Source organism: Quercus lobata, chromosome 5 (genome assembly GCF_001633185.2).
Source record: "Quercus lobata isolate SW786 chromosome 5, ValleyOak3.0 Primary Assembly, whole genome shotgun sequence".
NCBI classification, from domain to species: domain Eukaryota; kingdom Viridiplantae; phylum Streptophyta; class Magnoliopsida; order Fagales; family Fagaceae; genus Quercus; species Quercus lobata.
The window spans coordinates 63,608,057-63,634,762 of record NC_044908.1 but is presented as its reverse complement, the minus strand read 5'-3'; the positions used below and the strand labels follow the sequence as shown (position 1 = coordinate 63,634,762).

Here is a 26,706-nt window from a genome sequence, read left to right as displayed (position 1 = left end):
ACAGAAGCGGGAATAGGGAATAAAGAAAGAAAATAAGTAGGGAGATTAGAGAGAGTGCTTTTAATTAAAGTGACTCTACCTCCCTTGGATAAATATAATTTTTTCCAACTTGCTAATTTTCTTTCCATCTTCTCTAGAATAGGATTCCAAATAGACTTGTCCTTAAATTTTGCCCCCAAAGGAAGACCCAAATATTTCATTGGGAGTGACCCTTGCTTGCAGCCTAAGACAGCCACCAAAATATCCATGTTACAAACTACCCCCACAGCCACTAGTTCAGACTTATCCAAATTTACCTTCAGACCAGACACAGCCTCAAACCAAATGAGCACCATACGGAGAATCAGAATTTGATCAATATTAGCATCACAAAAAATCAGAGTATCATTAGCGAAAAGATCCATGTTACGAACTGTCTAGAAACAATGCTTTCAATGGTTGATTCCAATTCCAAGTATCATTCCAAAATCACTCTTATACCATGCCCAACCCCAAAGTAGTATGGTCTGCAAATCTCTTCTAGCCTGCCCCTATTCTTCTCCATAGGTTACATCCAGTCATCCATAAGTATATTTTGTCACCCTTGTCGTCTATTGTCTCCATTCCTCTCCATATTTAAAGTCAATAACACATCACCATAGATGGTTTCTTTCCTCACCAAAATGCCATAATCATTCCTCTGGCAATGCTTGATTAAAATTTCCTGCCCAACTTCTTTGCTCCTAATCTGCCATACTTCACTGCAGAGCATAGTGGATTCCATTTCATGCCTGGGCACTCACATGCCCACTAAAGTCTATCTGAAACTACCTGTGGGCTTTTTGAAGTTACACCAGAAGCTTCTTTTCTAATGTGTTACCGTCTATTTTTTATTCCAGATCTACTACTTTTGATTGTTTGACATTCCAGAAGCTTTAGCATTCTCTATAAAGCTGCTTTTGCTCCTTTTCAGGTCAGACATCCCAATATCTTATCCTTTCTTCACAGTACTGAGGCTGAAACATTTGACGGTTCTACTGCAAAGGTTACTATCTACATTGTCACGGAGCCTGTTATGCCACTGTCGGAAAAGATCAAGGAACTTGGCTTAGAAGGTACACAAAGGTATGGGCAATCTAGTCATCTGTATCTATCATAGTTTACCCAATGTGATTGCATTTGGATAATTTCAGAAATTTCCGAATATCTATTGGCTAGATTTTTTCACTCACTTGAACATATTAGGGTATCATAGTTTCCTTTAAACTTATATTAATGACTTATTACTTTGTTGTTTGCCATAGATTCTCCTTTTGTAAGCATTTTGTTGTAAATAATTTAAATCTGCCATCTTTTTGTTGATTTATAGTTTGGCAATAGATAGACACTGTCTATTCGTCTCTATGTGTGAGTCCAATGCCAAATATAGGGCAGTTGTTTGAAGCATCAATGATCAATTGGTTGGTGGTCTTAAATCATTTTGACATATAGTGACTTGACTTTGTTACAGGGATGAGTATTATGCGTGGGGACTGAACCAGATAGCCAAAGCTGTGAGCTTCTTAAATAATGATTGTAAACTTGTAAGTATCCTTAAGTGGACTATACTTGTATCATTGATATTAAATTACATAGATATATGTGTTTGTGATTTCTGCTTAATATATTAGCTTGTTCTTTTTTGGGTCCAGCTTCTTGTTCTTCTTCCACTTTTCTCTCTCTCTTATTATAATGTTCATTTTTTTTTACTATTTGACTCACTTTGACTACTTCAGGTCCATGGAAATGTTTCCTTGGCAAGTGTTGTTGTCACACAAACTTTGGACTGGAAGTTGCATGCATTTGATGTTCTATCTGAGTTTGATTCTAATAATGAAGCTTCCACTGTACCAGTGCTGGTAATCTTTATGTTTGGATGTAATCCATTAGTTGCAATTTGTTCTTGACTTATGCAATGCTATATATTGTATTTTTTCTGAGAAATTAAAACAAAATTCATGCATGGAAATGATTATAAAATAATAATTAAGAAGCAAAAATTCTAATGAATGGGGCATCAAAGAAAGTGTGTTGTCTAATCATAATTTAAAACGTGCTTCCTGCATAAGTGGCTTGGTGATTGTTTGATTTGGATTTGTTTCTCACATGATATTTTTTAATATTCCTTTCAGCCATATGCATGGCTTGTTGGAGCACAATATAAACCGACAGAGTTGGTGAATTCAGACTGGGCTGCAATCCGAAAATCACCACCATGGGCTATTGATTCTTGGGGCTTGGGTAAGCTTCTCATGGCTACCTTTTTGGCTTGAATGAAATGTGATAATTAGTTTGGTACACGGGGTGGATCATACATAATAAATAACCGACCTTAAAATTTTGGGACTAAGGCTGGGTTGTTGTTGTTGTTACATGAGATGGATCATAAATTCTTTCTTACTGTTGCACTCGGTGGTTGTTGGTATACATGTATTTTAAATCTTGTTGTGACCCATAATATGTCGGGCTGATCTGTGTCGATGATGCTATATTTGCTTTGAACATATTCTTGTGTATTATCTGAACTTCTTTCTACTTATCATGTATTAAAAAAAAAGAACTTCTATTTACTTATCTGATACAAATTCTACACCCTCATTGGCTTTTGTGTAAATGATGTCTTCTTCTTCTTCTTATTATTAATATTAAATTATAGGCTTCTTTAAGCAATCTGAGCTATTTATTTTAATTGATAGGCTGTCTTATATATGAACTCTTCTCCGGCATGAAGTTGGGCAGAACAGAGGAGCTGAAAAACACTGCTTCCATTCCAAAGGTTAGCCTTTTGTTGCTATGGACAGGTTGGTGATGACTTATTGTATGCTTCTGGAGTTATTTTCCTGCCTCTTCGCTACACTATCTCCACCCAACCTTTCCTTTCATTACCTCTATTTTGTAGTAGTATATTAGTTGTTGTGTTATTTTGTTTATGCACGTGTTGGTTGCTTTGATTCAATTTTCATTTGCATCTGTTTTCTTGCCTCACAGTCTTTGCTTCCAGATTATCAGCGGCTTTTAAGTGCCGTGCCTTCTCGTAGGTTGAATACATCAAAGCTTATTGAAAATAGTGGTGAGTTCTTAAACTTCATTGTATTTAATAATTTTGGAGAAACTCTAGTCCTGGTAACCTGCTACATGATGTGCCTTGTGAGTGGTGGCTATGTCAAGTGGTGTACCTATTTTGATGAAATTCACTATGAATTCTTATACTCAGCTCTGCTTTTCTGTTTCTGGCATAATGTTGCTTCTTGGATTTTCTTTTCTCCGCCATTCTTTTTCCTCTTATTATAAAGTTTTTCAACCAATGGATTGACAGAATATTTCCAAAATAAACTGGTGGACACAATACATTTTATGGAGATTCTAAATTTAAAAGACAGTGTTGAAAAGGATACCTTCTTCCGCAAGCTTCCAAATTTAGCAGAGCAGCTTCCTCGTCCAATTGTCCTGAAAAAGGTGTGACATGGAAATTCTAATGTTATATATCTACTTGAAATGTCTTTGAATGCCAGCTTATGTTTTTGTTTTCTTGTTTCTACAGTTAGTTCCATTATTAGCTTCTGCACTCGAATTTGGTTCAGCTGCTGCCCCTGCTTTGGCTGCTTTGTTGAAAATGGGTTCCTGGCTTTCGACAGAAGAATTCAGTGCCAAGGTCATTCTCTTTCAGTACCTTTACAATATCCTTATTTTCAGATGTTAATTTTTGTCTGGTAATGATCTGGGTTGATTGATATCTGTTCATATAATGCATAGAGCTCTAGTTGCTGGTTCGGCCAGTTTGATGGCTCTATATGAACTAGTGGTTTTTGTGATGCCCTAGGAATAAGATCTATGTATGTGCAAAGGAGAAATTCCTTTTTTGATAAGTAATAAGATTATATAAATAAAAAAAGATGAGTCACCCAATTATACAGGAAACATACTGGGTTAAACAATAGTTACAAAAATTGCATAAATCTAACAAATAAATAATACAAAATAAAGAGAGATTCCTCGTGGCTGACAATCAATTCAAAAGAGTTCTAAAAAAGAACTTAAGATTATGCATAGAAATTTCGGTGTTTTCAAAACTCCAAGTATGCCTTTCCCTCCAAATGCACCACATCAAAAAATGGGGGATAATCATCCAAATATGACCATTTCGATGACAACCAAAAAGACCTTCCCAACAAGCTCAAAGCTCAACAACAGATTTTGGTATCACCCATGAAACTCGAAACAAAACCAAAATCATGGACCACAAATATGAAGCAATAGGGCAATGAATTAAAAGGTGATCAACATATTCACCATTGCATTTGCACATACAGCACCAATCAGCTTTGGGTAAAATTTTGACAATTGCAAAGGAGCAATTTTCTTACTTTACATAGAGACGTTTCTTCATTTAATACCTTAAAAATGGTCCAGAGGTGGCTTACATGGTTATTTAATGAATAGCCATGATCAAAGTATACCACCAATCATCCTACCATTGTGTATTGGTACTTATCAGGTATAGAATGAATCTACTTATTTTTGTTCCTACACACAAAATTCTTTTATTTTATTAAAATAATAGAACACACATTAGGTCTTTCCTCAAGATTATCTACCGAAAAGGGGAGGTACAGAGCTTTTTTTTTTTTTTTGGATAAGTAATTAACTTCATTGGTAAAGAAGAGAACAATACAATGAAAATAAAAGCACACAGGCAGTTTGGTACAGAAAAATAAGAAAAACTAAGAACTAATAAGCAAGAAAGTTATAGTCTATAATTTGTTCATAGTCCATTGGTTTACCTTGACACCTCCTCCCTTTGTAAGAGCAAAGTTGATGGTGAGGTTATCGGTTCAAGACCTGCTGGGTGCTTGTATAGTTTTCCAATCAAACAAAAAATTTACTTTGTTTTTTAAAGTGTTTGTGGCACTATTGCTATTTTACTCCACCCTCCTTTATTGGTCCTCTTTTCACTCTAGATCTTACTCTAACTTGACTCAAATTAATTATATGCAGGTGCTGCCAACAATTGTGAAACTATTTGCCTCCAATGACCGAGCTATTCGAGTTGGTCTCTTGCAACATATTGATCAATATGGAGAGTCGTTATCAGCACAAATTGTTGATGAACAAGTATGCGGTCAATGATACAAATGATTTTAATGTCTTTAACAATCATGCAAACTCTAATTACTTTTCTTCTATTATGTGGAAATTCTAAAATTCCATTTGGTGTTTTCAACTAGGTTTACCCTCATGTTGCTACCGGGTTCTCGGACACATCTGCTTTCCTTCGTGAACTGACTCTTAAATCCATGCTTACTCTGGCTCCTAAGGTTTGTGCATCATATTTTCTGGTTTTAGGACTCCTATTTCCTTTGTTTTCTGTGTAATGGATTTATTGAGAAAAACCAATGTTGATTTTGATGAGAGCCCTTTAATGTATGAGGTATATACTGCAGTAATTCTGGTAGTTAGTGTTGAATTTTTTGAGAAGGAATAATGAATTGCATTTAAAAAGTGCAGAAATAATTAGTGTTGATTTGTTGCATTAGTCTAATTAGTTTGTTGAGGAGTCGAAGCTGAGTTTTGGGACTAAGGCTTTGTTGCTGTACAAAACATGTTGTAGGTTTTGAACCCACTAGCTCACCCTCCTTCCATTCTTGTGAGAGGTAGTGTCATTTGAATCATAGCTCATTGGCATACCTATTTGAATGACTCTTGGGCTTCTGTCTTTTTCTTGGTGGGGCACCATACAGTTAGGCCACCCTTTGCAAGCTGTCTTGCACCATGTCTTACAAGATGAGAGAATGTCCTCTAACTTGCTTGGTTCATGCCTAAATTAGAGTGGTTTGAATTAAGTTGAATTCACTTCAAGGATGAGAAAGAATACAGAGAAAGAAAGGTTAAGGAACTAAAAACACATGATGGCTTGTGATTTGATGGAGAATATGACCCTAGATGGAAGCCAAAATGGCAGAGGATGTTCAGTATTTCTTATCCATGCTCAACGAATTGTTGTTTCAAGCTAATTTAATGCTGTGATTGAAATTTTAGTACCATAATATTTACGGACAAATGATGCAACACACTTCTCTTCCTTGTGTTATCATCTTGAGTCTGCATTTCATGGGTTTTTTTTCCCCGGTCATTTTATTAATCAATGGTAGATAATTATTTGTGTTTTTTTTGACTCCTTTCTAAATGGTCTTCCTATTTCACTTGTCATTGCAGCTTTCTCAACGTACTATTTCAGGGTCATTATTGAAGTATCTCTCAAAGTTGCAGGTAATAGTTTCAACCATTTGTTTGGAGAAGTGGAGCCTATAAAGAGCTGGTTATTCACTCATATTTTAGACTTCCTGTTTAATGACTTAAGTTGGTTTTATTGATCATTAAATGCCTATATTGATTTAGTTGACGATGACTTCTTTTTCTTTTTCTTTTCTGTTCAATAGGTTTCTCAGTTTTGTTAATCTTGCAGGTTGATGAAGAGCCAGCAATCAGAACAAATACTACCATTTTACTTGGAAATATTGCAAGTCACCTAAATGAAGGGGTTAGTATCAGCAATTTCGGATTTTATTGATTTGTTGGCATCCTGAATAACTTGATATTCTTGTTTGATATGCTTGCTCTCAAACATCATGCTTTCTTCCTTTTTTCATTATGGTCTAATTGGCCGTCATAAGCATATTTTGCTAAATGTTCCTTTTGTGAGTGTCAACTGATGGGTTAATATCTACAATGCAGACAAGGAAGAGAGTTTTGATTAATGCATTTACTGTTCGTGCATTGCGTGATACTTTCTCGCCTGCCCGAGGAGCAGGTATCAGAACTCTATGATATTTGTCTGTGGCAACTCTTTCACCTCATTATTCATGAAGTTCTGGGCATTAAAAATATTTCTACGTTTTGTCAATAAAAAAATTGTGCATTTTATCTTCCATCTTCAATTCTTTAAATGTTGGATGTTGATTAACTCCAATGTTGTTGTACCAGTTAGTTTATGGACCAATTCAAAATTTTATTGTGTCAGGGATCATGGCTCTATGTGCCACCAGTGCTTATTATGACGTCACTGAGATTGCAACTCGGATTCTACCGAACATCGTTGTACTTACCATTGATCCTGACAGGTTAACTATTCTTCAAATGATTTGCCTATTATTATTTTAGCCATTTTCCTGGTGTAAATGTTTGGGGCTGTGCTTTTTTAACACTCATTTCCTTTTATAAAACTGTTTTTGCTTGTCCTATTTTATTTCTTATGTTGATTAAGTCTTCTCCTTTCCAACTAACTGTCCAGTGGCCTGTCAATCCTAAGAAATGTGCCCTTGATCCAGTAATATTTTATTGGTAGGAGCGGATAGTAAGGATTACTTTATAAATCAGACATGGTTAATTCTGGGAGAACAATGCTTGTGGTTTTGAACACTGGCCTCCTTAGATGTTTTAACTATTAATTAATAGCACACATGTTTTCCTGGGGCTCCTTTAAAAGGACAAGGGGGAACAACAAACTCTGATTTAGAACACCAGGGGCAGGTCTGGTATAGCTTGGGTTTCGAAGAATTAGGGTTAGGTTTTGGTGGGGAATAGGCTAGAAAATAATAGGGATTATAGGGTTTTCAAAGGGGACAAGGATTAATAGGGTTTGGGAATGAAAACAAAGGTGAAAATCAAGATTTGGGTGGCTGTGAACAGTGATGTAAACAGTAACCGTAAATGGTAAAATTAAAGAAAATAGATAAATTCTACGAATCGCACGGACTTCCTAAACATCACATCTAGAGTTCCTTGGCATCACACCTTGGACAAGGTTGCATCACACAAAATATAAAAGAAAGCTTCATAGCTCTTAAATTTTGAAAACATTCATTAATAATCAACTCAATAGAAAGTTCTAGAACTCTTTAAATAGAAAACTAATACCTAATCCTAGTTGAACTAGGATTTCTTAACCCTAATAAGACTTGGACTTGGACTCAGGCTTTTACTACTAAGCCCAAGTGCCCAACTAAATAATCAAACTTAAAATAAAGCCCAAAAGAAGATCTAATGGACTGTTAGCACAACCCAGCACAACCCATTCCAGAATATTATGAAATTACAAAAATGCCCTTGATACATAAAATCAAGTAAAATATAATAAATTTGTCTTCCCATTGCCTCTTGCATCAAATGATTGGGAGATGGGTGTTGTGGATGAATTTCTTCGTACTTTGGGTTCTAATTTACCTCCAATTGAGAATGGAGACCGTATGAGATGGAAGTTGACGAAGAATGGGGATTTAGATATCTGCTCATTTTATAATAAGCAATGAGGTCCCTTGCCCATTATCTTTCCTTGGGAAGGTATTTGGAAGGTTAAGGCTCCTCGGTGTGTTTCTTTCTTTGTTTGGACCGCTGTTTGGGATAAGGTTCTTACAAGTGACAATCTGCGGGGTAGAGGGTTTGATTTTGTTGACTAGTGCATTATGTGTCGTTGTAATGGGGAGACAGTGGATCATTTGCTACTTCACTGTGGAAACTGGAAATGCTTATTGGTTGTGGAGTTTAGTTTTTATATCTTTTGGGATTTCATGGGTCTTGCCAAGATCGGTTGCAAATACTCTTTTTGGTTGGTGGAATTGGTTTGGAAAGCATTTGTCTAGCATTTGGAATTTGGTTCTGTTGTGCTTAATGTGGTGTATTTGGAGGGAGCGAAATTGGCAGACGTTTGAGGACATGGAAAGCTCCGACAACCAGCTGCGTGCTTCTTTCAGTGGCTCCCTTTTTGATTGGTCTAGGGCTTGGAGACTCGCTTTTGGTGATTCTCTCCCTATGTTTCTTAGTTCTCTCTTTTGTAATTAGTATTTTCTTTTTTTTTTCTTTTCTCTTTCTGTAATATTTGATCTGCCTCATGCCTTTATGCATGAGTTAGCTTTTTGAATATACATCTTTATTACTTATCAAAAAAAAAAAAAAAAAATGATAGGATCATTAGGTGCAATAATTTTTCTTCTATCTGTAAACATTAAAATAACAATCATATTCATAAAAAGATGAATTTCTATGATGCTACTTTAACCCCCTGTGGGGATTTTTTTTTTTTTTTAAATATTTATTATTATTATTTCTTGTTTCTTTTGTACTCAATTTCTTTGTTTCTATTCTGTCTTATGTTCTTAACATGGTTACTTGTTTTATTGTTGGACCTTGAAGTATTTTCAGTGTTTGAGCCATTGTGTTGTCTTCCTTTTTAATTTTGAACAGCGATGTTCGCTCGAAAGCATTCCAAGCTGTTGATCAATTTTTGCAGATGCTGAAGCAATTCCAAGAGAAGGTGTGCTTTTTAATTCTTGTTATTTCTAATTATTTTTTACTTATGAAAAAGATTCGTTGTATTTTGGTTTAAAGCACAACTTCTGTTTATAAAATCTGCATGTATATTTGAGGAGATAAGTATTGTGTGCATGAGTGTAGCTTACGTTTACTGACTTCCACTTTTTTCCTTTTGATAACGGACTTCCACGTTTTTTCCTGAATCAATTCTTATGTATTTCCTGTTGACATCACATCTATGATGCAAGAGTTGGTGAAGTCATGGTCTGTGATATTATGTTTCTATGGCCATTGTAGTACAGACACCCTTGTACCTACACAGATCTTTTTTTGACTCTCCCGCCTTGGCTGACCATAGCACCCCCCAGCTAGTATTTTTCCTTGCGACTCCAGCATCCCACCTGCTCGAAGAAAAGTTCTTGATACAAACTGATCTGAAGTTTATTGGTTTTTACTTTAAATAAGTGGTAAATATTAAAAATAGACGAAAGACCTCATGTTCACAGGTTGTGTTCACAAAGTTCCCTCAAAGAATTACAGAGCTGAAGCTTATTGTTTCTTTTGCCATGTGCGTGAGGCCAGAGTGTGTGTGCAAAATTAATGTTGTGAAATGTTCCTTGCTTGTTAAGGAAAGTTATCTGCTTAAGAAGAACACAACTTATTTGAAGTATGCATATTATGCTTAAATCAGATAGCATATTTTTTATTTTAAGATAGGGTTTCTGCCCTTAACGTTTTTGCTTTGTTGTGTTATTTATTTTTATTTTTTTGCTTCTTATCATACATGTGATGTTCTTGGCCGAATGTAGAAGGATATGTATATTAGTTTAGACTCAAGACTCAAGAGTGAATGGTTTATGACTTGTGCATTTTTAGTGGTGCTTTTGATATCAGAAGAAAGTAATATGTCTATCTTGTTCCTTTCCATTTTTGGAAAAGTCTCCCTGTCTCTCCTTTCAATCTTTATTTCTTTCTTTTGGTTGTACTTTTACTAAGAAGTAGTTAATTTTTAGGGAAAGAAGGTCTTGAGTCTGAACTAGAATATATATATTTTTAATAAATGAGTCTGAAACTAGAATATATGATGCTGATATTTGGTTTTATTCCATTCTTTCATAATTTTTATGTTGATTATTTCCCCTTTGTGTTCATTTATAGGCAAATTCAGGAGATACTGGAGGTGCAGGCCTTGGGTTGTCATCAATACCTGGAAATGCTAGTTTACTTGGGTGAGTTGTGAATGTACATATGTATGTATGTTTGTGTTCTTTTTATTCAAAATTGAGACAAATTGTTGGAATGATTCCAAGCTGTTGTCTTTTATGTGAAACTGGGTACTAAAAGCACGGGTGAAACCATCATGTATCATTCCACTCTATTGCTAATCCTAAATTGTAACTTGTAAATGGATTTTTTTTTTTTAATTTTAAATTTCAGATCTTAAATATCTCTTTTATTATGTTGTTGATAGCATGTAATCAAATCTATTGGCTAGTTTCTAGCGCTTGCTGGAAGGAAGGCATTTTCTATATATAATTAAATGATTTATAATAATTTTTTTGGTGTTTATATAGAGATGGCATTTTACAAGATCAACCTTTATTAAGACATGGGACATCCAAATGTGAAAATATGCCATGCAAATAAGCTCTAGCTCAAATTGCACATACTCCTTCCATATTAATGGGATGGAGGGTGAGTTTGTGGGTTCATGACCTAGAGTGTGTGTAACTTACCCAAAAAAGAAAGCCCAAACATGCCCCTAATTAATCTCCATTTGTGCCTGTATTGTAAATTCAATTGCTTTTGAATAGTTCTATTAATACCTTGATTTTCAACTCCATTCTTCCATAATTGGTTCTCAACTCAGAATATTAGAAAATGCATCTTTACCTTACTATTGACTTGAAACTAATGGTACCTATGCAGATGGGCCATGAGCTCCTTGACTCTCAAGGGCAAACCTTCTGAACAAGCTCCACTTGCTTCTGTGACTTCCAGTGCTCCCCTAACTTCTACTTCTTCCAATGCCAGTTCAGGTAGGCGTGTTGATAACTTGTCTTTTTGTTTCCTTTGCCACCTTATTGCAAATCTAGGCCTTGTGATAACACTTTTTTTTTTTTTTACTATTGCCCATGTATGGGTTATTGGATAGACTTACATGGAATGACTGGATTAAATTTGATAAATTTTTAGATATTTCATGGCAAGAGAGCTTATGGTGGTAACCGGTAATTAATGGAGCCATAAAGCCTGTTTTGTTCAAGTTTCATAATTGAATAGCTTATGTGGTATCTGTCAGACTGTAATTCTGTAAGGTTTTTTAGTAAATAAATATAAATGAGGTCTGGTGCGTCTATCTTTGTCAAGGAGGCATTGGCTACTGATTGTGGAACAGTTTTGGGACATGCATATTCTTGTAGACTGCTTCTATTGTGCTGTTGGAAGAAAAAAAGAGGGTGGGTTGGTACATAAGGGCTTACTTTATGTACAGTACAGGAACAGTGTGGAGCAAAATGTGTTGATTATGCTAATTTTTTCGTCTCTCTGAAGTTACATATATGCATTCTGGCACCAATATTAGAAAATGCACTTAATTGATTATGACATCCAATGGATGCATAAGGTTATGTGAGTGCATTTATTTGAAATTCAATCTCACTGTAATTACTTTCCTTGAATCCTAGTGATGGATACTCCAAGTACAGCACCTATCCGTGTCAATTCCACCCCAGATTTTGCTGATCAACCTCTACCTCCATCTCCTACCTCAACGGATGGATGGGGAGAGCTTGAAAATGGAATCCATGAAGAGCATGAAAATGACAAGGATGGTTGGGATGATATTGAACCACTTGAAGAGCCAAAGCCATCTCCCTCTCTTGCAAACATTCAAGCAGCTCAAAAGCGGCCAGTCTCACAATCTGCTTCCCGCCCAAAACAAGGTAGATTATCCATTCTACTTCTAGTTGCTGACAGTATTTACCATTTGGTAAAAGTGGATATAGGAGTTAAAATGGTTCATCCATCTGCCCCAACTGGTCTATGACCGGAAGATATATACACACACACACACACACGCAGGGCAGAGCTAAGGAGGGGCCAGGCCCCCCTGAATTTTCAAAATTTCCATTTATAATACTGATAAAATGGGAAATTTTTTAGATTTTTAGGGAAATTAACTTACCGGCCCTCCCAGATTCTGAGACAAGAAAATATCAAAAAAAGAAAAAGAAAAAAAGAAAAAAAAATGAAACAACCCAATAAAATACAATCTGGCCCATAATCTTAACAAATCCAAGCACCAAATCTCAAATCTGCAATATAAGCAAAAAGATTCCCATCCAAATTAGGATTCCTCTTCTATGTAAATCAGGAATAAGGACTTGTCCGAATACAATAAAGAGAAGAAAGTTTCTAACAGACACATATATAGATGTAATGTTACTTGAAAAGGAAAAAAAAAAAAAAACTCATAAAAAATTTCCCTTACATGGCAGCCATAGTAGCCATGCTGTGACATCTCAAGACTTTGCCTCTACAAGTCATTGTTTTGGCACCTCAACTCACTGGTTGTACTATAGCCAGACTCAATGAAAGTGCCGCAGTTGAATCTCTCTGTCAGTATGTTTTGAGTGCTTGTGGTTAGTTTAGGAGTTTATGTTTAGTTGTTTTACTGTTTATGCTCTTACTGTTGTAGATGACGCGTAGTTGATATTGGTAGTATATTGTGTTTATTATATTTAAAATATAAACAAGTGGTTAACAGCTAGCATCTTTTTATAATCTAAAATTTTTATTTAAATTTAAATTTGATATTTGCGGCTGGCTTTTTATGGTTTATTTGATGTTTATATTTGATAAATATGGTTTGAGTAATTGTACTAAGTGTGGTTTCCCCCCCCCCACCCCCCCAAAAATAAGTTATTGGAATTTGCTTGTTTATTATATTATATAATTATATGTGATCATGTAGCATGTATAATTATTTTGTTGAGACAAATTTACACCTCAATTGTTTGGTTTTGTCTAACTGCACATATAGAAATTACTAAAAAACTTTAGTTTAGAATCAATTATAAATTTCCAAAAGCCTTATAAATCAATTAACACGCTCCGGCACTATGTATATATATTGGTGCAACTTTTGTCAATGTTACACTACTAAAGAACTTTTTATTGGATGTATTTTTTTATTATAAAAATCTACCATTATGTTATAAATTATCTCTTCAAAGTGTGAATGAGCTCTAACTCAAAGGGCACCTTCTCTTTGTATAAGTTCCTAAGTTCCTAAGTGAGGGTGAGGTTGTGAGTTCAAGACCCATTAAATGTGTGTGTAACTCACCAATAATATATATATATACACACACATGCCATTGTTGCAAAGTACCAAGATGATTAGAGATCAACTTCCTTGTCATCTATAACATGTTTAAATTTTAGTTTTTGTACCTTAAAATTATACACAACATGAGTTATAGATTAGATAGTAAATAAATTTGATTAATGCGAAATTTGGTATACATGTTAAGAAGAGAACCTATAATCCAACTATATGATTTTCAAAATATTAACCAAATAAAAAGTAATTAAGTGGTGTAACGTTAATAAAGAGTTACACAGGATATAACTTCATCTTGACCCATGTCGCCAATGTGTCTTCTATGCTTGATCAATTGATGGCTTAGATACACCAGATATCATCTATGCCAAATCAATGACTGTTATTTATCACATGATTAAATTTCAGGTTTTTTTATTTTATTTTATTTTTTTGTACTTTAGAATTATCTACAAAACATGAATTTGGGGATGAGATAGTAAATACATTTGATAACACAAATTGGGCGTGCGTGTAAAGAACAAATAGAATGTATAATTTAATGTTGTGATTTTCAAAATATTAACCTAATAAAAAGATACCAAATGATGTAACATGAATAAAGAGTTACACTAGATGTAATTTGATTTTGACACACACATACATTGAATTTCAGTGAGTATGTGTCTTGCCCACGTGCATTGTATGCCTGATCAATGGATTTATCTTGAGTTGCTTGAATTTCAATATGTGTGTTGCCCACATGCATTCTATGCCTGATCAATGGATTTAATCTTGAGTTGCTTGGTGTAGCCTACAGGCAGAGGGAGGGGGGGAACAGGCCCCCTTGGCTTTTTAAAATTCCTCCATACTCCCTATAAATTTATTAATGAAATGTTAAATTATGTGTAAATTTACTTAATGTTCCCTTCATATTAAAAAAAAAAAATTTGTGCAAACACTCATTTAAAGTACTAATGTCTCATTTACTTTGCAGTTTTTTTGCGGTATAGAACTCAACTTTAGGAGCATTTAAAGCATATGTTTCTAAAAGTATACAAGAAAATGTTTTTAGTAAATTCTCTTTTTCTTTTCCAAAAACAATCTCCTTTTCATATTGTATATAGAGAGAGTTAGGGATAAAAAAAATGTTTTTTTTTTATACATCAATAGTTGGGGGTGGGGGGATCTGTCTCTGTTGTCATCCATAAATAAAAGAAAAATTTTCATTTTATATTATTGTTATATTTCTCTTATATTATATTGTATATGTTAAGGCATATAAAAGTGACATTATTTAATGTAGCTGAAATTAATTGATTTGTATAGATTTTATGTTTTCTAAAACTATTGTTATACTTTCATTTCATGTGTAATCTTTAATTTATTTAACCAAAAATAATCTTGACTTAAAATGTTTAAAGATATTAAGTGTGATTAATATAATTTAAAGGATACTTACACATGACTTTATAATGAAAGAAAATATGTTTTATATTCTGGATTTAAAAATTATTGATATTTTTACAGGCTCGAGGGATACCCAGTGGTTCCACCCCTCTTGTGCTTGGGCACTGGGGTTCAAACCCCATCATCTCCCCTCCTCCTATATACCTAGCAAAATAAATATTGATATATTTAGCTTGGTCTTAGTAGACTTATTTTTTGGCTTCGCAACTGGTAGCCTAGTCCAGCTTGAAAATAATTGTTACTGGTGGGAAGTCTGATTACTGTTTGAACTACCTCTCATTTAGAAGTGTGCATTTCGCTATTGTCATTTGGCATGCCTCATATGAAAAAAAAGAAGACATTTCTTCTTGGATTTTTGATTGCGACTTGGATGTGTTTCTTCTCTAGAGTAATAGCAACTTGCAACTTATTATTTTGCCCCATATATGTGTCTTGACAAACTCTGCCTATATCAGTGCTTAGTGTCATATATTTTGCTCATAGTTGATCACAACTCACAAGCATGGAAAAAGGAGGGTTGTCATAGGTTGGTAGCCATCATATGATTTAGTAATTTTAATTTAAATGAAATCCTTATAGGCACAACTTGGGGTGTCCCCTAATACACATGGCCGACCCCGAATGCTTTGTTGAGTATCCATTCTGACCCCAAAACTCTGGGATCATGGCTATGTTTTAGATTGTCTTGACACAATATTTGCACATTAACAACCATATTTTCCATAATAGAAGCTTTATAGTTGCTGTTGCTATTCTATCTTGTTTCTATTGTGTACTTGAAAATCCTTCTCATCACTTGTGTGCGAATAGTAGAAGACACAAATGCTTACTCATTTATACCATTTGCTCCGTTGCTTTTAGTGTTTGGTCTTGCATTCAGCAAGTCTTTTAATGGAATTTTTCTCATTCCCCTTCCCCCAGCTACAAGTTTACGACCGAAAAATGCAGCAACGGTGACCAAACATGAGGAAGATGATGATTTGTGGGATTCCATAGCCGCGCCAGCTCCAAAAACATCAAAGCCTTTGAATGTTAGAAGAGCTGCATCAGCAGATGATGACCTTTGGAATGCCATTGCTGCTCCTGCACCAGCTACAAGGGCTCAGCCTTTATCGTCTGGCCGAGGTCGAGGAGCCAAGCCTGCTGCTCCACGTTTAGGTGCACAGAGAAAAAATCAGCCATCCTGATCTGGGATGTGAAGAATTGCATAGAACAGAACAGAAGAAAGGACTACAAGAATTATATCTGTACATTTGAGTGATTGACCTTATTGATATAAAACGAATCCATGTCACAGTGAGTTGTATTTGCAGTCTGTGACCATATTATTTGACTTGTAATATTATTCTTTTGATTAATTTTGTTTTGGTCCAATAGTGGCTTACTAAGCTGAGAGATACGCAGTTAGTAGTTCATAGTTCAGTCCATTGTTCATTTGAAGAAGAAAACTTTTATTTTTCGTGTGACATATGTTGCAAATGGTGTAATGTTAAAATTTGCATCATCATTATATTTGTGCCTAACATATCTTCTGGGATATTATTCTTTTTCTCTTTAATTGATTTGTATATGAATTACGTTTGTAGATGGTTTTGCTTTACGTTTATTCTAGCCTGTAACTTCAAAAAGGGGCGTGGGGAGCATTTGCTTTATTTTCTATTTCATCCTATTGCAAGTTTCAACCAGCTTAATAATTGCTCATTATATGCCTTTTTTTTTTTCTTAAGCAGACACCACTTTAGGCATTTACAATGAACTCTAGCCAATTTTCTAACAATTTTTACTAGACAGTCATTTTTCTATTTTAGCAATCCAACTTTAAAAAAAAAATACATTACTCCAATGAATTCTCTACTTTTTTTTTTTTTTTTTCCTTATTTCATTCAGACGTTTTATTGTTTGGTACCGTAGAAAAAGAGTTGGTAGAGAATAAACGATTGAAGAGAGACATCATTTAGCAAGCTTATAGGTTTTGAGGTACTGTAGTTTTGTAATATTTTGTTGACGAGTTATTGAGCATCTTGGAATAAAAATTAGGGATTGATTAATCAAAATTTGGAAAAAAAAGAAAACAAAAGGCAAAAGACATTTATTGAGCTCACTGTGAATGCTATGTGGCTTTTGGAATTGCCGTATGTTTAATGCTCTTTTGCACTAGACCTGTTGGAATTTGGACACATTTTTAATAATTGTCATGAGTTCAGTCCATTTGTGCACTGAACCTAACCCTTGCCCATGCCTCTCTCTCTATTTTTTTTACTCGGGAACCAATAAATACGGCATGTTATTAAACGTTGGACTAAGCATCAATTGGTTGCAGTTGGTTTTTCAATGACTACATGTATGTTATTTCTAAATTCTAAGTAATTTGTAGAATAATGAATTAAGGATAGAAAGATAACAAATAAATTGCAGTTTAATCCTTTCACGTTTAGGATTGTCAATTTCGTCCAAAATTCATTTACTAATTCCTCTCTAGCATATTTAACAGAACTTTCTCAAAAAAAAGAAAAAGAAAAAAAAAAGAATATTTAACAGAAAAAGTTCTTAGCACGCATGTTTTTGTTTAGATTGTTGATGCTTGTAATTGTAGAAATCATTTTCTTATTGTATGAAATACCAAATAAAGAGGAGTTAGGCACTAAATGAATCTCCTAAAATTAATTGTTTAGGGCCTGATGGAATTCGTGGTCTCTTCTTTAAGCATTACTAGAAGATAGGTGGGAGGCTTGTTATTGAGGCAAACATACGTTAAATACATTTCTATTTAGTATTTGCTTACTCCTTTACGCAAATTTAAAATATCTAATAAAAAATTCTTAGCATGCATGTTTTTGTCTAGATTGTTGATTCTGGGACTAATGTACAAATCATTATTCTTACTTATATGAAATGCTATACGAACAGGAAATTGGACAGCAACTTCACTGGAAGATAATTGGGAGGCTTGCATTGAAGCAAACAAACTTTTGATTGTGAATGCAAAAGTTTTTGGTCATTTTATACCAATTAGCCTGTAATGTTAGCTATGATATAATTTCTAAACTCGTGGCAAATAGGTTAGGGCATTTTTTGAACAAAATAGTCTCACAAAATCAGTTTAATTTCGTATTAGATAATAATACTACAACAACGAAGCCTTAGTCCTAAATTTTGGAGTGCATTGTACTAAATAATAATAATAATAATAGGAGAAGGAGGCGAGTAGATAAAGGTGAGTAGATAAAGGCCTTATGGGTGTAACCCCCAAGCCCATTTCAAAAAGAGTATTCTAACTCACAAGTTGTTTATACACTTAAAGCAACATCCAATTTACTTCCTAGCCACTATTCCAACATATTCATGCTCAACAGTTGAAGTGGTGCCTATTGACATACTTTTCCTTTTCCCTTTTATGGTTGCTAACCCATGTGTACGTAATTTTTTTAATGTAAAATGGAGAGAGAGAGAGAGTTTTACAAAGTAATAACTAATCAACCAATTTTATAATAATAAAATGGGACACACTGCTAATATCAAAGATGTAGCTACTAAGGGCTTTATCTTGAGAAAGTAGACTACCAGGTCAAACCACGTAATACTCGTGTACATTTTCTCTTTTGCTTTGGCATTGCAATCTTAATTTTCTCTCTAATACTGTTCTATTTCATTTTGATTTCAATAAGAGAGGAGATCCACATAACTCTCGTGTACTCTATCTCTTTTACTTCGGCATCTCAATATTAATTTTCTCTACAATATTTTTCTATTTCATTTTGATTTCAATAAGAGAGGAGATCAATTCTACTATACTCAATATGATTAAAATACTCAGCCTCTCAAACTATGAGATTCTCAAGTTACAATTTTTCTCTCTATTTTACTCTGTTCTTTTTTAAGAGTTTTATTCTCCTCTCTATGAAAGCATTCTTAAGCTAAAGCCATAAACCCTTTATAATACTGTTTACATATTAGGGTCCAATCAAGTCCTTGATGAACAACGAATACAACAACAATTATTAGGAATTTCAATTTCTTATTTAACAATGAACAGAATTTCATTTCATACAAAAATCCCAACAAAAAATGTCAAATAGGAATCTGAGGTAATTCACGGACTCTTAACTTATATGATGGTTGTGATGGTTCTCTTTAGGTTAAGGATGACATACCACTCTTTCAATCAAAGTCATAATCTGAACATTTCAAACCCAAACCAGGCCTGCATTCTAGACAAAAGCATTTATCTTGAGGATAATGTTGTTAATTAATATGCTATTCTTAAATGGCGAGCTTAATTTTCTATTAATTATGTAGATTAAGTTAATTTGGTACAAATAAGCAGTGAAGCATGTGGTGTTTGTTGAGACATTAAAAAAATTGACACAAAATCCTCTTAGACCAGTTTTTTCAAAAAAATTAATTTGAAATCTGGACTGTTGCATTTGACGTATTAGGATATCGTATTTATTTTGGTGCATATCATAAATAAACTTTTGGAAAATGCCATTAGCTACAACTAGTAAGTTGCCTGTGTGATGCACGGATAATTTTGTGATATTTTATGTAAAACAATTTTTAATAATGTCGTACATAAATTATAAAGAAAAAGTAAACTAAATTGGAGTAAAGAAATATATACATTTAGAGATATTAAAAATTGGTTTAGTAGCTTCACTGCATATCTGTAGCCTTCTTAAAGTAAGATTATTATTTTTTAAATCATGAAACCAAAAATAAATGCAAAAGAATAATGGGGCCACGAAAATAAACTAATTTGTGTTGTATTCACATATTTCATACTATGAAATAAAAGTATAGTCAACTCTCTGATTGTTTTCCACTCATCAATAGTGCGACATTAAAACATGGTGTGGGCAAGTGTGTATGCATGTGTCTTATAGATTATTTAAAACCATTGTAGAATATAGCTTTACATTGCGTACCAGATATTCTCTCTACTTATATACCCAAAACAAAAACTATCCAACCAAATTACCCAAACCTAAATCATATTTAATCCCTTAATTACAAAGAAAAAAAAAATACTCATAGGGGTTTCAGCATCTTGATGGTGGTGGGAGGCCAATATGACGGAGGCGGTGGCCCCTCAGATTTCTCTTTCTCTCTCTTTCAAATGTTTTGTTAGTCTTAGGCCTTTTATAGTGAAACAATACATTTTGATTTTGTAGTGAAACAATGCATTTTATTTAACAATCCACAACATTTTTGTGTTTCTTTATCTCTCTCCAAGGCCTTATTTGGTTAGTTATTACTATTAATCCTTAATTGTTATTTTTTTGCTTTTTTTTAAATATTGAAATGGTGGGCATGCTAAAAGACATGAAAAAGAGAGAAATGTGTGATGAAATCTTAGGCAATTAATGAGAGACTAATGAGATAACAGTAAAATAAGTTAATATAAACTTTTGGGTAACAATAAAAAAAACTTACTGAAAGAGGTAAAAAAATGCTAAATGCAAAATTAGAGCGTCACTTGACAAGACCTTATGTGCTCCTACATGAGATGTCTGCTTATATATATATATATATATATATTGATGATTATTCCTTGATAACTCCTAATCACTAATCAACATGAGTCTCAAAAAATTTTGTGATAAGACTTTAGCATATGTACAAAATAAGCATATATATATATATTTTATATTTAAAATAAGGATATTGCTATTGTGTTCATCCTTATAAGATTTAAGCATATATTAAATTTTCATTATTTTTGACAATTTTTCTTTGATTCCTTTATAATTTATATATTGTGTTGGTTTAAATGAATTTTTTCTCAAGTTTTCAAAGGATGGACTATAGATAAGATGTTCAACTTTTATATGCCAAGCATTAACTATAAGTCTTGTACATGGAACAAATAGAGATAAGAAATTAAGAATATGGTCCATTTTAGTCGACCTTAGCTTGATTTGTCTAGACATCAATTTTCTCTCTTGCCAAAAGTCCGACTTATTTTAGGTAGAAGTTTCCTTGATTATTACTTGTATACAAAATTCTAGGATCATTAATTGGAATAGGTCCCTTACTAACCTAACCAATTGGAATAGGATGAAATTTCTTTCCATCCACACTAAATGTTGTGTACACTCCAATTTTTTTCTACATCTCATAATGATATGGTGTTGATAGGTGTCATCCAAGTCCAACATGATTGAAAGTTGTAATTGAGACTATGGCCCAGAAGATTTACTATTCAATAATTTGCAAGAAAAATTAAACACTCATTTGATGTAACAAGAGACCATGGAATTTGACACTATATACACTGGGGTTTGTTCTTGATGTTGTGAAATTGTTGTCGGTACTAAAAACTCTAGTTTGATTAGTTGGCAAGTCATATTCTTCAATCGTGAAAAGTCTACAATGAAAAACTTTTATGTTCCTACAATAAATGTTTTGGAAAGAAAATTGTTAGCCCCCTCATCCCATTGGGACCCCCCTATTTATACAAAGGAAAAATGGTCCAATATTCCTAAGGAAAGAAAATTGTTAGCCCCCTCATCCCATTGGGACCCCCCTATCTATACAAAGGAAAAATGGTCCAATATTCCTAAGTGTGACTTAGTTACATGGAATTTTTGTGCAATTGTGCCTAGATTTCTTTTAAAAATTTAATTATAATTTTAAACTCTAATTTCGTGACTTTTATATGATTTTTGTGGTTTGATTTTGATTCAGTAAAGACATATTAGCCAAAAGAAACGAAGATAGAGCTATTAAAGAAATCTATACTTTCAGATTAGCAATTACAGATGGCTAATGCTGCATTGTCATTTGTGGTTGTGGTATGAATAAGCAGTATGTTGTTTGGGCAACTGATTGAGGCAAAGCAATTAACCATATTAAAAGGGATTAGCAACTTTTTCTTTCTCCTTTACCATTTGTGGTTTGTATATGCCTTTTTCACATATGCTCAAGTGAAGTACCCATTAAGATTTCCCTTAATTATTATAAACAGATTGATTTTTTTTTAAAAGAAGTTCTATATTTATTAAATGATATATATATATATATATTTATTTATTTATTTATATGTTGAGGGCCATGTAGTTGAATTGACACCTCCCCATACACAAAATGTCTAAGGTTTAAGGGAGAAAAGGTTCAAATTGCAGGAGTCAGAGAAAAAAGAAACACATGATACAAATTTAAACACGAAGATTGGGAATGAGAATTTTTTTTCAGTTTGGGTGCCATCACCTATAGTATTAGAAGAGAACCACATAATTAACAGAGGTGAAACTGTATAGTGTGTCAAAGAGCTAAAAGCTGCAAGCTTATTGCCATGCCGCTCTAATTTGTCAGCAAACTTATATGATGAACAGCGTTTTCTTAACATCATTCTAAATTTTCACAATTAGAAGCAATTTGGCGGATGATTCCACATACAGACCAGTCATTAGCTACATTACCCAACCTGGTGTGTAAGCAACAATAAGCAGTGACCAAGCCACGTTGTGGTGAGTGAATGCAATTGCCCTCCCTCAATAGATATCTTGTGGGGTTCAATGGTGAGTGCTTTGGTAAAAAATAGGGTCCGTACAATTTAAAACGTACGGATAGATTTAATAAAAAAAAGTTAGACCGAGTCCCAAAAAAAAAAAAAAAAAACTAACCTTCAAATAATTCTTGAGATCTCCTCCATTTTAAAGTTTTTTGGAATCTTTTTGTGAAGTATTGATCTCTTTTTTATTGAAAAAAGTTCTCCTTTCTCACGTTATCTTCTGCATTATATATATATATATATATATATAGTAAATTGGGGTCTTTAATATAGGAAAAAATGAAAAGAAGGAAAGTGGGAGAAGATAAAGATTTGAGTTAGTGGTAGCCTAATAGGAAAAGAGAGAAAATTTACATAAAAACTATTTTACATAGTTTTACGCAGCTCAAAAAACAACCGAAATCCTGAACTGATCATATTTTGAGGGATGTGAATGGTCCACTTTCGAGATTAACTTTTTAATTTTTTTTTTTTTAATACTTTGCTAGATTGGAGTTTTGCCTTAAAGACTCTTTCATGTCTTTCTCTTCCCGATTTGATTTGACCATTGTAATATGAGATCTTGATTGTATATCCCATAGTACATCCCTAGTGCACATGGGTTTGTTTTGTGGTTTCAATAGAAGTTTCGTTAAAAAAAGAAAAAAGAAAAAAAAAAAAAAAAGAGGAGAATTTGACTTGAGAGTTGAAGTATGATGTATTGGTGGCAAAACACCACACTAGTATTCTAGACTTTCACCTTTTTGCTTTTGCAAATATCTCCGTGATTTTGCAATTGTAATCAATTGAATATGTTTTTTTTTTTTTTTTTTGAGAAATAATTGAATATGCATCTAAGTCTATGGTATTATACAAATCATGGGCCATGTTTGTATTCCTATAGTTAAAAGTGATATATTATATCTTATTGAAATTCTTCAATTAAATATTGTTGTTTTAACTTTGAATACTTCATGTATCTCAATGATATATTTTATATGAGTTTGGCTTAGGTCCAGTGCGCTGAATCTGACACAATTCAAACACTTGTCTAAAATTGGTCATTGTATCTACATAGTGTCCGGTCCAATGTACTAAACCAAAGTTTTGCTCTATCTAGATGATGAAGGAACCTTCCTGCAAATTTTGAAGTCACCGTGGGAATCAAGAAAGTTCATACTTCATTTAGAGCCCGTTTGAATAGGCTGTTCTAAAAGCCTTAACGCGTGTTCTTAATAAAAACGCAAATACGCGTATGTTTGGCATTGTGATTTTACTAGAAATTGCGTTCTTTCAAACAAAAAATATCACATTTTGAAACTGGAGTACTAGCTAACTTTTTGAAAATAGCACTTAAAACGCAGATCTTGTAATACTTTTTAAGGCTTGAATACCTAATATACCCTTATGCATTTGCTAAATGACAAAACCACTAGCCAACAAATAACCTTACCTCCCTGATTTTTTTAGCGACAACATTGTGCTCAGGGTCTCAGGCGGAAGTTGCAACAGCAGTGGAGAATGTTATCACAACAAAAGAAAGAGCCCAATCGTTGCAGTATCGAAAATGGAAATAAGAAAGCACCACTCACAGGAACAACATGTCCACTTGCTCTTTTTTCCATATTTGCAATAACTGTGAAGGAAATCTCTGGTTTCTCTCTCTGCTATCTCTTTTTCACTTTCATTATTTGTGGTTAATATTAGTTTTGGGGAAAGAGAAAGTAATTGGGGTTATTTTTATGGAGAATTGAAAAAGCTGTCAAAATAGTTAATTATTTTTTCGTTTTTTCATAAAAAATTTCCTTAAATGGTTTACTAATATATGCCCTAAGGGTATACGTTAGTAAATCCCTATTTTAATTTAGCTTTTGCTTTTGATAATAATACTTTTTTTATTTATTTAAAGAAAAGGCTAGAGGGGAAGTGATTATTATTATTATTAATATTATTATTATAAGCTACTTCAAATATGATAGAATAATATCATCAGAATTAAGTCTTTTCCAGTTCTCTTTGGTAATTTGCACCAAAACAACAATTTTAGACTAATACTATACACAAATTTTACCAAACATTTTAATATAATTTTTAAAATTTTGTTTTCTAAACGCACATTTTAAAAATTCTCATTTTCAAATAGCTTATCCAAATAGACCCTTAATATTTGTAAAAGCCGTTATATTATAGGTTTGGTAATCCTTCTGACCATTCTGATTTCCTTAAGATTTAATTAATAACACTAGCAGTCTAGAAACAAAATTCAATATGCTAGAATATAGATAGCAAATGACAATAAGATTTAGTGAAGAGAACAAAATCTTGTCTGGTTGGTGAGCACTATTGAAATTTCTTTGCATGAACAATGTTCTTTTATACATATAATGCAACTTTCAATTAACAATTTTATCTGTTTGTTGATGGGGGAACAATGGGAAACCACTATTATAAGTAACTAATAAGTCACCTGTGATATGCACGGATAATTTTGTAATGTTTTATGTAAAATGGTTTTGGAGAACGTTGTATCTGTATTATAGCATAATTGTTATAGAATTTTATTAGTAATCAATTCATCATGAAAAATAATAATTATAAATTGCACACATATATCCATTATAATTATTCAATTGAAATAATGAGAAATAAAATAAAATAAAATAAAAAAACTTTAAAGGAATATTATAGAATAAAAGTTGATATAGAATGTGCATTTCTCTTTCTCCTTAATTTTAAAACAAAATACACATTCTAAACTCCTACAGTCAATCACATCATTTGCAAAACCCACAAATTCACAACTTCTGGCCTTAATATCAAAATCGTAATTGTCGTTGTCACTCGATATAAAATGCAAGCCTCCCTTGATTGTAGCCAACTCATATGGGTTAGCATTAGATGAAGCAACAATGTTAGAGCTAGGTAGGTGTTGTTGAAAGATTGAAGATAAATGACATAGTTTTTGGTTGGTGTGTAGTTGACATGGGATGACATGAAGGGTTATGAGTGGGTATATATAAAGGGGTAGAAGTACAAGAGGTGAGAATGGTGAATTAAAATGTAAAGAATATGTGTGAGAGATGAAAAATCTTGAAAAACATTGAACCAAAGCATACAAAGAATTTTTTTTTTTAATTAGAAAAATCTTGAAACATTGAATCAAATGAAACAAAAATTAAATATTTAATTTGTTCTTATTTCTGATGTGGCACTTGAAAATATTTCAATTCTCTTTGCATATACTGCGTCACTTGGCAGAACCTTATACTTTCCCACATGAGGTTTCTGCTTTTGATATATATATATATATTGATTGATTGATGACAAAAAAAATTAAGACAAAATTTGTTAAGAATTGAATATATATTGCCAAATTTGGCTCACCAAGAAGATGTGCAGGATTTCCTCTTCATGATAAGGGTATATGTGGGATAAAAGCAAATTGGGAGATTTTTATTTTTATTATTAATTGTTTTAATCCCACCAGATACTAATGATTTTGCTCTCAAAATAACAATTTTAGACTCGTATGGCACTTGGAGAGGCCAACTGGGGAACCCTCTAATGCAGTTTCACAGATGTTGAAATGTCTTTGCCAAGAATAATAACTACTACTATTATTGATATATATATTTTTTTCATGTTATATGGGAATCAAATTTTCTGTTGTGCTGGGATTTTAATTGAGTTATTGATTGGTTATTCAAATAAGTGAATAACTTAGCGTTGCAGGCGTGAATTGCAAAAGGAGTATCTTCATAAAAATGAAAAACAAACATTATTGATACCATGGCAAAGGGGAGAAATGGTGGGGAAAATTCATGGACTATTGTTGTTAAATCTTGCCCCATCAAATTGGTGGTAGATTGGTAGTCAATGGAAGAACTTGCAGAGACAAGAATTGTCTAAAACTTGTAGGAAAATGTAGCCAGGCATCAGTTCTATGGAATTGGAGACATAAAGGGAAGAGAATCTGAATAACAAGTGGTCAAGATCTTAGTATTGGAATGGAATGGAAGGACAACAAAGGAAGAAGAGACAAAATGAAAAATCTAAAGGATGCCATTCTTCCCCAATTTGTGTTATAAAGCTATCG

General features: G+C 33.3%; 1 protein-coding gene across 2 annotated transcripts in view; it reads left to right on the top strand.

The window, feature by feature from the left end:
* The window catches only part of LOC115989100 (probable inactive serine/threonine-protein kinase scy1), a 29,248-nt gene extending 12,588 nt beyond the window's left edge, over window positions 1-16,660 (top strand). For both annotated transcript variants that reach the window (XM_031112762.1, XM_031112763.1), the window contains exons 3-21: window positions 953-1,104; window positions 1,490-1,562; window positions 1,755-1,877; window positions 2,151-2,259; window positions 2,715-2,794; window positions 3,007-3,088; window positions 3,335-3,474; window positions 3,560-3,670; window positions 5,014-5,130; window positions 5,244-5,333; window positions 6,232-6,285; window positions 6,482-6,556; window positions 6,751-6,826; window positions 7,037-7,136; window positions 9,256-9,325; window positions 10,483-10,553; window positions 11,254-11,363; window positions 12,012-12,269; window positions 16,040-16,660. In XM_031112762.1, the coding sequence (XP_030968622.1) occupies window positions 953-1,104; window positions 1,490-1,562; window positions 1,755-1,877; window positions 2,151-2,259; window positions 2,715-2,794; window positions 3,007-3,088; window positions 3,335-3,474; window positions 3,560-3,670; window positions 5,014-5,130; window positions 5,244-5,333; window positions 6,232-6,285; window positions 6,482-6,556; window positions 6,751-6,826; window positions 7,037-7,136; window positions 9,256-9,325; window positions 10,483-10,553; window positions 11,254-11,363; window positions 12,012-12,269; window positions 16,040-16,305 (2,157 nt within the window). In that variant the 3' untranslated portion in view covers window positions 16,306-16,660. The remainder of the gene's footprint in view (window positions 1-952; window positions 1,105-1,489; window positions 1,563-1,754; window positions 1,878-2,150; window positions 2,260-2,714; window positions 2,795-3,006; window positions 3,089-3,334; window positions 3,475-3,559; window positions 3,671-5,013; window positions 5,131-5,243; window positions 5,334-6,231; window positions 6,286-6,481; window positions 6,557-6,750; window positions 6,827-7,036; window positions 7,137-9,255; window positions 9,326-10,482; window positions 10,554-11,253; window positions 11,364-12,011; window positions 12,270-16,039) is intronic.
* The last annotated feature ends 10,046 nt before the right edge of the window (window positions 16,661-26,706 follow it).